The sequence below is a fragment of the Manacus candei genome, unplaced genomic scaffold (assembly GCF_025592945.1).
Source record: "Manacus candei isolate 608988 ecotype Guabito, Panama unplaced genomic scaffold, ASM2559294v1 h1tg000050l, whole genome shotgun sequence".
NCBI classification, from domain to species: domain Eukaryota; kingdom Metazoa; phylum Chordata; class Aves; order Passeriformes; family Pipridae; genus Manacus; species Manacus candei.
In genome coordinates this window covers 3,624,234-3,638,476 of record NW_026138098.1, presented here as the reverse complement: position 1 = coordinate 3,638,476, position 14,243 = coordinate 3,624,234, and the positions used below count along the sequence as shown (strand labels likewise).

The window sequence follows — 14,243 nt, the reverse complement described above, 5'->3', positions numbered from 1 at the left end:
ATTTTAAGATAATATTCTGTTTTTCCACAGGACCTCTAAGTGAGAAACAAGAAGCTCTGATTACCAAGAGTCCTGCATCAAACACCAGACGACCTGAAGACAGAAGCCTGGGGCCGATGCTACCAACCACGAAGGCAATTTTAAGGGATTTCTACAGGCCTTTTAATACAAAACTGGCACAAGTTCTTTTTGATGATGCTTTTTTATGGAAGAGGACATAAAATATGTAAATTTCGTGCCACAAATACAGTGCTTAAAGGAGTTTTTATTTTTTTAAATTCTATTTTTGTGCGTGGATATTTACATTGTTCCCATTCCAAAGAGGAGCCGATTGATGAGCTGAGACTCTCACCTTCAGTCAGCACATTTCACAACAGTTATACCACATTTTCCCTGTGAGAATGGAAAGCATCTTGCTTATCAGTCTATTGTAACTTCTTTTACCCCAGAAAACGAGTGGAAAAGCATAAGGACAGAGATGATGTCTGACACTCTTCCACAGGGGTGTTGAAGTTTAACCTTCTCTAAGATGCTGCAACATCCTACAATTACGCTTATAATCTCATTTTCAGTATATGTTACTCATTCATTTTTTCAATCAATCAATCAATCAATCAATGTCATTTAGTCATTAAAATTTTTAATTGAATTCAACCAAAAATTCTGTCTCTTTTTGTCAATATATTCACCCCCAGATAAGCTCAGGTGGTTAGAGCATGGTGCTAATAATGCCAAAGTCGTGGGTTCAGTCCCCACATGGGCCATTCATAAGGGTTGGACTTGCAGATCCTTGTGGGTCCCTTCCAACTCAGAATATTCTGTGGTTCTAAAATGGTCTTCACTCACACTAAGTTTTCTGTTTCCTTAATTCTGGAACAGAGATAAAGGATAATGGCATTCACATAAATGTCCAAGTTTAATTTATATCTTCAAGTCAAACGGACTTTCCTAGCCACTCTTCTTGTAAAAGGAAATTTTACAACCCAGGTAAGACTGGGTGACTGAAATCTAAACAACAGGCCAATTCATTGCCTTATATATTTTTTTCATGTATATATGAATATGTATCTTTTGTTCATATCACTCACATATTTTCCCAAGAAAGCACTAATAGGCTTTATGTAAAGTCCATTCCTGGTCATGGAGAGCTTTTATGGATATTTCTGCTAGATTCTACATGATTAGTTTTCTCCACTGAGAAGAGAGATGCACTTTAAAATCCATATGAAATTTTGTCATCAAAAGCATAGATTTTCAGGATGCCCAGTATCTTACATCCTCAACAGAAAAGTTGTGTTACCTAAGGAATTGCACATTGTCTGTTTCTCTCTTCAGGAAAAATGTCTGCATCTAGTTAAAGAGGTTGACATATGCAGATCTGAGAAAAAAAAGCATTTTGAAAGTTACAGAAAAACTCTGGACTTTGTGTAAGTTTTTTATTTGACTAAAATGGCCAGATTTGTATAGAGATGTGTACCAATTCAATATTTGATTACAAGCACCCCTGGTCAGCTGTCACACACTGTCAGCTGCAGTCTGCAGCCTTCCTGCAGATGGAACCAGCCCCCACCTGTGAGGGACTTTTTAAAGAGATAAATATTAATGCTGCCTATTGATAATTTCCTTTCAAGGGATAAACCCATTATTTCCTCCCTGAGTTTGTGTTGAGTGAGTCAAATGAAGCTGCTCTCTAGGTAAGAGGTATCAAAACCCCAAAGAATCCTCTCTAATTGACTTCATGTATCCTTTTGACCTTGATGTTGGACTCCACAACAGTTTTACTGACAGATTCACAAAAACATTTGCAAATACTAAGGATGACTATTCCCCATCCTCCTCCACGGGGACGTGTTATTCACTTCATGTGTCTCTAAATTGAGAATTAATGCTGAAAACTTGATGAATCCTGAACATTTCACACGGGAATACAATTGATGACATGTGAGATGTTTTGTAACAGAAGACCATTTCTAGGTCCTTTGCCAAATGGTAATGTGCTGTTTAAAAAGGATTCAGTCTGGGATTTGGAAAGCCTAAAATAAGTCATTTGGGGAAGTACTCTAGACAACCAGAACAGATTAGTTCTAGTTCAGAAATGCTCACAGACCAAAATTGGTTAGAGAACTGAGAATGGACTGTTTTAGCAGTACAAACAAAAAGTATCATGGGAGCATGAAACAGAAAATCAGAATAAATTTGCCACTGTTTACAGATGTAAAAAATTTAATCAACAGCTTATTTACACTAAAGATTTCATCCAGCTCTGCTCTAATTTGGAACCAGCACTGTGTGGTCAGGGTAACTCTATGCAGATGCTTCCTAACCTGATCTGCCATAGTCAAAGATTTCCAGTAGTTGTCAACTACTACCATGATCTAATGGCATTATTTTACCAGCCCTAAAAGCTAATGAATGGATGTGCCATTGTCATTTAGCCTGAGCATTAATGCCATGAACAGATCACACCCCCTGGTTTGTATCATACTGATATCTGGTGCTGAGCTCTGATCCCTGCAGTCCACCCGTTCTCTCTGGGAGGTTCTCTCTGCCCTTTGCCTTTGTATAGAATTCGAATCAAAACATCCTTTGTGGTCAAAATTTCTGCTTTAGGCTGAATCATACCCAGCACCCTGCCAGGTCAAGGTCTTTCCCTGCTCTGAGTCAGAGGAAGAAGGTTGAAGGTTCCCTGTGTGCTGGTGGACAGCGGGGACCAGCCGTACCAGAGCATGGGTAAGGTGAACAGAGAGCAGGTGGTGCTGGGTGTCATCATGGTTTGTGCAGCACAGTGACATGGGACAGGGCTACAGCCACAGGTTCTCTTTTAGGAGTCTGAAAGTGAAGTCTTCAGTGAGGCTGCTTTTATGTCTTCATCTCCTTCATGAGCTCCAAAATATGATCTCCTGATTTTAACACACTGAGACCTTATACTGTTGGGTTGTGGCATGACTAAGTATCAAAAAGCAGATAATTAATAGTCAAGGTATTAATAGTTAATACCTTAGAGGTAAGGGTATTACTCTCTAGTTCAGATTGTAAAGATACTATTGATCTGGTGACTTGGAACAAAATAAAACCACACTGCCTCAAGTGATGTGACAGTACTGGGTGTCCCATTCCTTCTTCTTCAGCCACAGAGCAGACAGTGTATCACTGCCCTTCAGTGGCTTCACAGCAAATTTCCAGATAGGATAAGGCTCATCCCAAGTTCTTCCAGTTCCCTTTACCTTTCTGTTGACAATTATAGCTGTTAAAAAAGAAATCAATATTATTATTAGTCACTGTAGCACTGAGCTGACCTGCATCCCCCAACAGCCATTTACTAAGAAATTGGAGTTAATATCAAGACAATATGTTTTATGCCAGGGCATAGCAGTGGCTCCTTGCAAAGACCTCAGAAAACTCGTGTCTTATATTGTGTTTTTACTCCTATGTCTGCTGAACAAAAGTAATCAAAGATGCAGCTTTCACGAGTGCAAAGGCATTGAGGAAAGGGTGAGTTCTAAATGTTCCTGCTGCTACTGCAGAAGAATGTGAAATGTGTTGTCTGTAAGACCTTGACTGTTTGGGCCAAGCATCTTTGCTGCCTGGAAGAAGTACAATAAAAACAAAGGATCTCCTGCTGAGGAAAACAGGCAGTGGTTGACACGGAAAGTGGTGTGTTGTTATCTGTCAAGTCCAGGGCACAGGCTGTGGGCTTCAGCTTAGCAAACTGAACATAAACAGTGAAATAATCACAGTCCTGAATACATTTTTTCTGCCAAGAAATTAATCCATCTTCCAGCTAAGCTAAATGTCCTTTTGTTAAAGACAAGGCACACCAGTGTCATAAAGACTCCCTCCTGCTCGATCCCCGTAACACAGGTGTGCTGAATGGGGCATTTGATAGGACAGGAGGACACTGCCTCAATTTGCACCAGGGGAGGTTTAGGTTGGATATTAGGAAAAATGTCTTCACTGAAAGGGTTGTCAAGCCTGGAACAGCCTGTCCAGGGAAGCGGTGGGAGGGATTTAAAGGACCTGTAGATGTGGCACCTGGGGACATGGAATAGTGGTGAGCTTGGCAAGGCAGGGTTAACGGTGTGACTCTGATGATCTTAGAGGGCTTTTCCAACCTTTACGATTCTATGATTCCATGAGCACGTCTTTCCTGGCAGGAATGCTTGTCTTGCAGTACCATCTTGTGGTCAACACCGGCAGTACTTTGTGCCCTTGACGTGCAAGTACTTTTTTCCTACATTGAAAACGGAAGAGGCAGGTGGAAAAGAAAAAAAAATAATTTCCACTTCATTTCAGGTGCCCACAGGAATAAAATTTCCAGTGCAGATCAGGAGTTGGGGACCCTGTGGAAAAGTGCTGACTTTGCACAGCTCCAGCATTAGAGAACCACAGAATCCTTTAGGCTGGAAAAGCCCTCTGAGATCATTGAGTCAGTCTGTTAACCCAGCACTGCCAAGGCCACCACTAAACCATGTCCCCGGGGGTCACATCCACACAGCTTTTAAATCCCTCTGGGAAGGGTGACCACCACTTCTCTGGGCAGCCTGCAACAGTGCTTGAGGCATTTTCTGTGGAGAATTTTTCCCTAATCTCCAATCTAAACCTCCCCTGCTGCAAGTTGAGGCTGTTTCCTCTTGTCCTGTCACTTGTTACTTGTAGAAGAGACCGACCCCCACCTTGTCACAACCTCTCCTTTCAGTCCCTCTTGGGGAGCTGGTGTGGGGTCCTGCATGTGCTGCAATCTCACACCAGGATTTGGCAGCACCAGTGTAGACCATCAGGGAGAACCACAGAGGGGATTTGTTAGGTGTTGGCACTGTAGCAGTGCTTTTAGCTTTTAATAAGTAGTCAGTTCAGAGCAGCTCCCAAAACGCTGTCAGGCTGTGCCTGGGAATCCTGCTTTTCAGAGATGCTTTGAAAAGCAGATCCAGGGAAAGATGTCACCGGCATGTCATCCAGGGAGATGCTCACCTCTGCTGATTTCATCTATGTCCTGCTGGGACCCATGCTCTCAAGTCACACCTCCTGTGAAAACTCTGCCATCTCCCTACACCGCCTCAATCAATAGAAAGACCCTTAAAATGATTGCCAGCTTGGCAGGGGCTTAATGATCTGCCAGGCTGGAGGCTGCCATTAAAAATTAGAGGCCTGCTGTGTACGTATCAAGCCACAATTAGCAGAAAATAAGGTTTGAAAGAGACACAAATAGTAATCAGCACATCACATTTCAGACGAAAGACACCTTCTGTCCCTCACCCTCATTACTTCTGAGCACCCCTTTGCTGGGTGAAAAGGCTGCCCCTTCCAGCAGGTGTAGGTGTGATGGTGCCTCAGCTGGGCTGGCAGGGGCAGGGACATGAAAGATCTACTGGAAATATGTTGAAAATCCCACTCTAAGAGCTTTAAATTTGCTGTTTAGTCGTTGAAGTAGCAGTTGCTGCCACGTGCTATCTAAAGGAAGGCAGAATGTCTCACAGTTCTTTCTTCAGTCTGAACATGTCTCACACACTTAGCCAATTATCTCTTCCACTACTAATGAGGACAGAGAAGGGTTCTTCTGATACTCAGAGCATGGCAGTGAACGAAGAGCCTCAGAGCAGCTCCCAAAACTTTATTTAGTTTGAGCTATAGAGGCCTGTGACTTGTAAATAACTTGGAGTTTATCTTTTGATGAAGCTAAAATCAGTGAATTCTGATTATTGAACCCACTGGGTTTCTCAGAGACCACGGATTTGGGGTTGTCTGCATCACACATGTACTGAGACATCATTCACTCAAGGCTGCTCACAGTTTAGTAAACCAATTTGGGTCATCTTCCACAGCGACATTTTGAAAGAAAAGGGTGGTGAAAAACTTCAGCATTTATTTTTCTTGGTTTATAGACTTATTGAACAGATCTGCAAGTCAGACCAGTGCAGAATATGATTTAGAGCATTCCCAGCTCTCTGTCTTCCCAGCTCAGCCCTCATGGTGACACATGGTGTGTGTATATTGATTTATACATAAACTTTATTTAAGTGACTTGCTTTCTCAGGTCTTCAATGAGAAGAGTGAGAGTTCCTTGGGGAACAGTTATGCTGAGATTAAACAGGTATTAAAGAAGAAATACACTCATATCTCCAGCCAAGCAATCCCAGGACTGGAAGAAGGCAAGGGTTGCCCTCTGTGCTGTCCTGTCTGAGTGGTTAATTTGGCCTACACATGTTAACTCCTCCTCTATGACATTGAAATCAGAGATAGAAAGCAATGAAAACTGCTGTCTGTAGATAAAAACCAGGCAGTGTGGCCCTACAGCAGGGCAAGGAGGCAAAGGCTGTGAGAAAAACAGCTACAGAAAGGGTTGGAGAAAGAGGGAAAATAAGAAAGAAATCCTGAAGCTGAGTCAAAGGAAATCCTGGAGCGCTGAGAAAAATCAGGAGCAACAGGGATGAGATCTATAGAAATGTGGGTTCCTCACATCCCTCTGCCTGGCTCGTACAAGAGCCCAGCACTCAATTTAGCCTTGGGAAGGACCAAAAACTATTAAAGGGAATGGAACAATTATTGAGGGGAAGGGCTAAAATAAGAACAGGAACTGCTTGACTGAATTAAGAGCCTGAAGGAGAAGCTAAATGCTGCATTTCTAGCTAAGAAGAGGAAAGGGTTTTAATATGATTTGTCAGGTATCCTCTGTCCCTGAATGCAGGTTCTAGGTGGAAGGACCCATAAAGGGCAAGATTCTGGTCCAGAGGATCTATAACAGATGGCAAAAATATAATATGCCTTTTATTTGGGGCTCTGTTCGTGGGAAGCCTCATTGGTGACTTTAGGTGCTGAGGTGTGATGCTGCTGACAGGGGCAATGTGGGGCAGGAGCACAGAGGTGGGGTGCAGCACACTGCCACCCCAGCCCCTCTGCAGTTTTGAGGGGTCACCAGGCATCTATTTTCCAGTGATGTGAGACCAGCAACAAGCATGATGAGGCCAACAGGATACCACAAGAGGGCAGGGCATAGCTGGAAATTCAGCTGCAGCTGGAAATCCAGTGGAACAGCCAGACCCAGCTCCCTGCCCTGCAGCACAGTTGCAGTGAGGGACACTCGGGAGGTGGCAAAAGAAACCTGGGGGGAAAGGAGGGAAATGTCTGATGGGACAGCAGCCAGGTGGGCAAAAAGAAAGCAGAGATTTCCCCAGAATTGGACCAAGTGGTGAAGAAAAATTGGTTCTTGTGCTATGTAACACAAAAACATACATAACATAATATAACTCATTTGTAACTCAACATAACTCAATGTAACTCACACATAACTCATGCAAGACACAACATAAACAGCACTGGGAGATTTAGGCAAAAGGGCTGAAACATGCACAGCAGTTCAATTTTCATTCAGCATAGAATTGTTTAGGTTGGAAAAGACCTTTAAGATCATCAAGTCCAACCTCATGGCACTGATTCTATTCACATAAACCCATTGGTATCACAATGCCCGTTCTCTCTCCTGCACGAGCCTACCAGGACTGGGGGACTTTCAAATTCATTCTGATCCATCCTGCTGAATACAAATCCCTTCTCTAAGCCCGATGCAATTTTGAAAGTACCAAATAAAAATCCCACTTCCTTACTGTGGCAGGCAAACATAAGCCTGACTTCCCTGAGTTTATAATTTCAACGCGATATTTAGTCATCCTGTAAGATGTATCAGGAGAAGGACATATGAACAATTCATCCCCTCTGAAAATTCCTCCTGGGACAGGGGTACACTCAGAAACCAGTTCAGTATTTATTGAATCATTAACAACATTCATTAAGTGCTCGTCACCTCAGTGATATTCCCAAACCGGGTGCTGCCAAAGCATTTTGTGCTTCAGTAGCACTATGAACACATGAAAACAAGTTTCTTAGACTGAAAAAAAATTAAATAACACCTACCAAGCTGGTATTTATGAGTCAGTCCTTGACAGTGCTGTGTAATATGGCCCAGGCTGAATCTGGAACACTTGTTCCCAATCCAAAGCCAAGTGTGCATGGTCTGGCCTTTTTCAATGGTTAATATGTGCCTTCCTGAAACTGCATTAAAAGAGCATTTCAGCACTTCAGCAGGCGGTGCTGCAGAGCAGTCCTCTCATTCTAAGTGTGGCTGAGCTTTTGTAATGCTGTATTTGAGAAGTCCTGAATTTATACATTCATATTGAGCTGCTTTTCGATAGTTTCCCTTTCTTCTGTATGTGCTACAGAAGTGAATATTGCTTAATGAACACCCTGGTAGGTACATCCTGCTGTGGAATTACAGGCTGGGGGGCTGAAGGCAGCACAGCATGAGCCAAGGTAGGTATTTGAAACAGAACAATTCAGCAAGCAATCAAAATCCTGAGCTTCTGAAGCCAGAAGGTTCAAAGCACTTGGACTACTACTGTGAGTATGATAAAACCTCAGGAGGCAGAAGCTGTAGGTGTCCAGCACTGCAGGAGGCAGAGTTTGCTCAAGTTAACTGATGGCAGAGCCAAGAAATTGGCTTCAGGAACTGATGTGCTGGAGAACTGGAGAACTCAGGGCAGAGGGAGATGAAAGGCTCCAAGTGCAGCTCTACTGAGGGTGGGGGTAAGTTGATTTATTTTAGAGAAACAGGGTTTTTGCCAGCATGGTTTGGTCCTCCAGCTGTAAAGTGAATCAACTAGCAAGAGATGTTCACTGTTCACTGCTGTCTTGGCAGGTATCTCAGAAATTTTAGACTGTAAACCTTTGAAATGTGAAGTGCCCTCAGTTGTGAGTGTTTCAAAAATCTAATGTTGCTCTCAGGACTGCTTTTTTTAAGAGCTACATATTCTTCATTTTTCATGACTTCTTTATTTTCTTTACTTTCAAGAATTCTGTATCAAGTATTTGCCCCCAGACAATAATATACCCAGACCATGGTTGCAGTCATCAAACCTAAAGGAAAGGAAGATGATCTTGCACCTATTCCCCACTTCCCTGGGATTTAGAAGTGTCATCTCCAGATTCTTATCAGACTTCCAGAAACCTCTAACAGGACAGCAAGATGGGCTCATCTTGCTTACCCTCAAGGCTGGCAAACATCAGGAGGCAAAACAACCACAACACTGGTTTGGCATTACACTTTAACTAAAATTCCCCTGAGAGTCAAATATCACCAAAATGTCCTTTATCTCATGAGATAACCTGGAACTGAAAAAGAAAGTTAGGAAACTAAGCCTGTGGCTGGACAGGAGACCACATGTAGCTCCAGGTACGAAGGATGGTGGAGAAAGCTTGGTTGGGCTTGTGTACAGGCACGAGGAGAAATTCCTCTGCTGCCAGGAACTAGCCCAGTGTTTGCTTTCTGGTTGCTTTAGAAGGACAAGGCAAAAGGGAATGTAACTGATTAGAATAAGTAGCTTGAACAATAACCTGAGATTTTTTTGATACATGCAGCTTTTCACAAAGCTTTGCGAAGGCAACCAAAACCTGGTTGTCTCTCAATCCAAGAACCAAGAAAATATTGATTTTTTTTTTTTTTAAATATATATAATTATTTTATGTGCTTGGAAACATGTACATTGTTATTTAGCTCCATTCAGGCCTGGGTTTCCTAATATGTTTGTCCTGCTTCTCTCCAGTGTGACTGATTTCTACACACATGCTGCAGATTTTCTGCTCTGCAGTTCAAACAATTTCCCAGAAAAAGCTGAGCTGGTTCCTGGTTATCCTAGAAGCATTTCAACACTTGCCCAGTTTTAATGAGCAGATGTAACACAAACAACAAGGGTTCAGGTTTGCAGGATAGGTTGAGCCACTTGAATCATGCTTTTCTTCAAGATACTACTTGAAGAAATCTTCAGTTTGATGAATATCCCCTGTATAGAGCATAAATTGCCTCTAAACATAAACTCAAGCTTATTGACTCCAAAGGTGAGCGTGAACATTCCCACAGTGCCAATACAGCTGCAAGAGAGCCAGGCTGGATGCTTTGACAGGGACCAGTTATTCCATTTTTAGGATAAGGAAAACATATGCACTGAGGTGCAAAGCTCAGGGAATATTATTCAAGGAAAACATCTCCAGGGGAATCACAATAGGAAATTTAGGTGCAAAAAATGTACATGCAGTGATGTTCACTGCAGTTTGGAAATAATTTTACATGTTTAAAGTCAATTTGAATATGACTGTAAGGGGCAGCAATGCTTATTCTCAGTGTCTCCTATCTTGTTTTTATTTTTTATTGAATATATTTGGGAAAAAAAATTGCTTTTGCTTCTTCCAGCATGAAAATTAAGTGAAACCGGCCCCTACACAGCAGAGCTGAAGCCAGGCATTATTCTCCATATGGGAAATCTTCATGTTCTTGAAGTGTTCAAAGCAGCCAAAGGAAAGCACAAGCCCACTGTGCATCCTCCTGTGGGATGGGCACTTTGTGCCACGGTTAGGGTTGGAAATGAGAGGAATCATTACTTTCAGGCTACTCCTCTAATCCAAACAGTCCCTTTGCTTAGAGTTTTTTCTCAGTGAGCAGAAAATCCATTTGGCTGGTGTCGTTTCCTCAGAGTTCCACCTTCCTGCCATGTTTTTGCATTTCCAGGCTCAGTGGTACCTGTGGAACAGGCAGTTGGGTTTCAGGGCACTCTCTGGGGTCACAGTAGATCCAGAGCACACTGCTGGTCCATCCCAGCTTGGATCATAACTGCATTTGCTGCTGCTGTGCAGCCACAGCTAAGACTGATGCACCTCCAGGTGATTTGTTTCCTCCCCATTTGGACATCCTGCTCCAGTTACACTCTTGCAGAGGGAGAAGTGAGACCTGGGAGTAGTGAGGACTGAGCAGAGCTGAGGGGCTTCACATTGACCATCCCCTCCCAAGCCTAAACATCAGCTGGTTCTTGCTCTGGTGATCCCAGACTGGAGCTCTGCTGCTGGGGAAGGGGAGAACAGCAGGAAGGTGAACCATGGAAATGCTTTGGGTCAGAGCTCTGTGTGGACAAAACACCAGCTCAGCTGGTTGGCAACCCCTGTAGTGAGGATTTTGTTGTTGGTCTAACACCAGTAGTAGGGGGGACTTAATGGGACAAGGTCCTCTCCTGGTTACTCCTGTCTTTTGAGCAAGGAGGAAGCAAAATACTAAAGCAGAGTATCTGTCAGGGACATGGTGGGATTCTTGGAGCTGTCCTATGCAGGGCCAAGAGCTGGAATTGGATGATCCTTGTGGGTCCCTTCCAACTCAGGATATTCTGTGATTCTGTCTGGAGCTGTCAGGGACCCAGCAGTAAGTCTGTGATTTCTGCTCCAATGTATTTGCCTGCAACTGTCTCTGATCCTTGTGTGTCCAGATCAACCTGCTGAGAAGCACAGTTCTGCTGCTTCAAAGGGTTTCTTACTGGCTAAGGATTAAACAAAAATTCAATAAAAATCACAAGACAATATGTCAGCTGCAACCACTGGAAGTTCCACCCTGAAAATAAAGACTACACAAAATAACATTGCAGATTTAGCGATAAAAAAAGAAAATATGTGACACAGTCACAATAAAATAAAGAAAAGGAAGATTTCTCTGTACGACACCCCTACATGTACAAGGAATAGTGGAGTGCTGGGATCTGCAGAGTCTTCCCTCTGATCCATTTATCGTGCTGGGATGTGCTTTGTGGAGATGCATCTTCTCGTGCCTGTAACTACTGCTTAGGAAATAATTCTACTGAAAGGTAGGAAATCCTCCTCTGTCTCTTCTGAGTGCAGGTGGATGAATCCCAGCAGGCAGAACCAGAGGGCAGGTTTCCAAGGACTGGGAGCAGGGATTTTCAGCCTTGGTGCCATCTATGGATAAGTCCTAAGAGGTGGTGACCCTGCATTGCTTCCCATCAGCAGGGACATCCCTCCTGCAGACAGACCCAGGTGTGCATCGTGGGGAATGCGGGGTAGCTGCACAGGGACAGCAGGACAAGGTGGGGTAGTGCCAAAGTCATCCATGGAGAGAACAACAGGAGCTCCTGGGAAACTCTCCAAAGCACTGGGCCTCCTCTGGGTGTCTCCTTTGGTGAAAAGACACTGCCTTTCTTCTCCGCGGATGTGCGAGGGTGGGATGGGAAGCTTTGCAGGAGCAGCCAGTCCCGGCTGTGGGAGGTGTTTTCCCCATGGTGGTCCCACCGAGGGCAGGTCAGAGCTCAGCAGGTCCTGAGCAAAGAGATGTGCATCCAGCACCCCTGCTGGGAGCCAGCTGGGGAGTGGGAAGGAGCTTGGCTGCTGCTGGAGCAGCTTTCCTTCCAGCAGGAACTTGCTCTTACCGGCTGCAGATCCAAACTGGAAGCGTGGGTTGTTGTCTCAGCCCTTTGAGTGGAAAGGCTGGAGTGGCCTAGTTTCTGTAGAAGAGGTACTTTCAGGTGAAATGTTGAATCTTCTTCCCTCTGGCAGAACACACCTCATCAAAATTTTATATGGCCTTGAGATAGTGGTGGTTTATCAACAAGGCGTCTCCAGATGCGTAAATGAGGAAAGGCTGGAATATCAGAAATTGCTTGTCCAGGGGAAAAAAAGTAAAGGGAGAAGGAGAAATTAAAAAATTTCCTTGAAATCTATGGAAATTTATATACACATTTGTGAGTTTTATCCAACAGCAATACTGCTGTTTTTGCAGGGAACTAAAGCAACTGGGAAGTTCCTACATCATTCCTCCTTTCTCCCTGGGGTGCTTCACAACACAACCTCTGAGCTGAGGTCCTGAGTGCGTTGCTGGGATAAGTGGTGTAATTTGTGGTCTCCTCAGATGGGTTTTAAGAACTTTTCTGAACTAAGCATCCTTTTATATGGCACCATTGCATTACATGGGGTGGAAGTTGATGACCCAGGTGGTCTCTTTCAGTTTCTCATTCAAGAAAAGTCGTGAAAGAAATGTTTGTTGTTCTAAGAGTCTTTTTTTATTGCTCTCATGTAGTAAAGAGAAGATTATCCTCAGTCATAATAATGTAAAAGAAGGTTTGGTCTCTTTGTACTTATCATCCGCCTCCCTAGTGAAAAGAGCAGGTTTTTCTTTGTCTGAAAAATAATAAAAAAAACCCCAAATTACTATTTGTGCTGAGTTTCTTTCAGTCCACCTATACAAAAAGTCCAGCTGTACAATGGAACAATTCCCACCCCTGGGATTGTTCAAGGCCAGGCTGGATGGGACCCTGAGCAACCTGATACAGGGTTGTTTCCTTCCCTGTGACAGGGAAGTTGGAATTAGATGAGTTAAGGTCCCTCCCATCCAAACCATTCTATGATTCTATGAAAAAGCCATAATTTCCAAAACTACAAAATGTGTTTCAAACCTTTAAAGAAAGAAAAAGAGATCTTTGGGCTGGTATTGCTATAGTACTCCAAGGTCTTTCAAACATTGCATTAATTGCTATGCATTCCTTTCCATCCTTCCAAAACATCCTTGTAATTATTCACATTTCTTTATTGTCTACTGCTATTGCTCATAGCCAGGGGGGCTGGGGAAGAGTAAGGCCCTGCAGTGCTGGTTGTTGGACTAACACAGAGTGGTAGAGTGATGTTATCAGCTGCAAGGCCAATGCCTCTTCCTGATCAATCCTCAGCTCTGAGAAATCTTGACTATCCTACCTCGCTTTGGATCTGTTTGGGAATATCCAGGAATGCATCTTAACTTCTACAAAAGATGTATTTCAGGCAAAGCATCCAAAGGACATCTCATTCTGTAAAGGTACTAGTAGAGGTCAGGATGATAAGTTTTACAGAGCATTCCTGGATGAGGTTGGGGAACTCCATTCTTGGACTGTGGTGTATTTACAAGACAACAGAAACTCTCTGAAAACCATTTGGTCACTTAAAAAATCCTATACTTTCAGATTATGCAGGTTTAATTAAATGAGAAAATATTACATACAACACATGAACGGTTACTAATGCCATGTATAGAAAAATGTGGGTCCAAACCCACGAAATGTGAAATTAATTAAAATAAAACTTTTAGATTTCTGAAAGTTGCATTTCTCTGTTATCCACGGGTTTCCTATTTCATTTTCATGTTTGCCTTCCCAGCTATGTGAGCTAGAAATGAACTTATTTTTCAAAGAAAGTTGACACTTAAATAAGTTCAGCTGATGGACCTTTAAAGAAAATACTCATTACCAGGTGACTTGTAATAAAATCTTCCATCACTGGCATGGTGTGTGCAGTGCTGTTCTTTGTGGGCTGGCTTCTTGGAGTGTTTGGCGTGTGTTGATGATCTCCAACCTTCTTCCAACTCAAGGAGCCCACACAGTGAACACAAATGCATGGTT

General features: G+C 43.1%; 1 protein-coding gene and 1 long non-coding RNA gene across 4 annotated transcripts in view; one reads left to right on the top strand and one right to left on the bottom strand.

Moving 5' to 3' along the window:
- CHST15 (carbohydrate sulfotransferase 15) overlaps positions 1-655 on the top strand; it is a 68,736-nt gene extending 68,081 nt beyond the window's left edge. For all 3 annotated transcript variants that reach the window (XM_051801168.1, XM_051801165.1, XM_051801166.1), the window contains exon 8: positions 31-655. In XM_051801168.1, the coding sequence (XP_051657128.1) occupies positions 31-221 (191 nt within the window). In that variant the 3' untranslated portion in view covers positions 222-655. The remainder of the gene's footprint in view (positions 1-30) is intronic.
- LOC127477212 (uncharacterized) overlaps positions 1-14,243 on the bottom strand; it is a 629,249-nt gene that overhangs the window by 545,425 nt on the left and 69,581 nt on the right. The gene's annotated exons all lie outside the window — the stretch shown is intronic.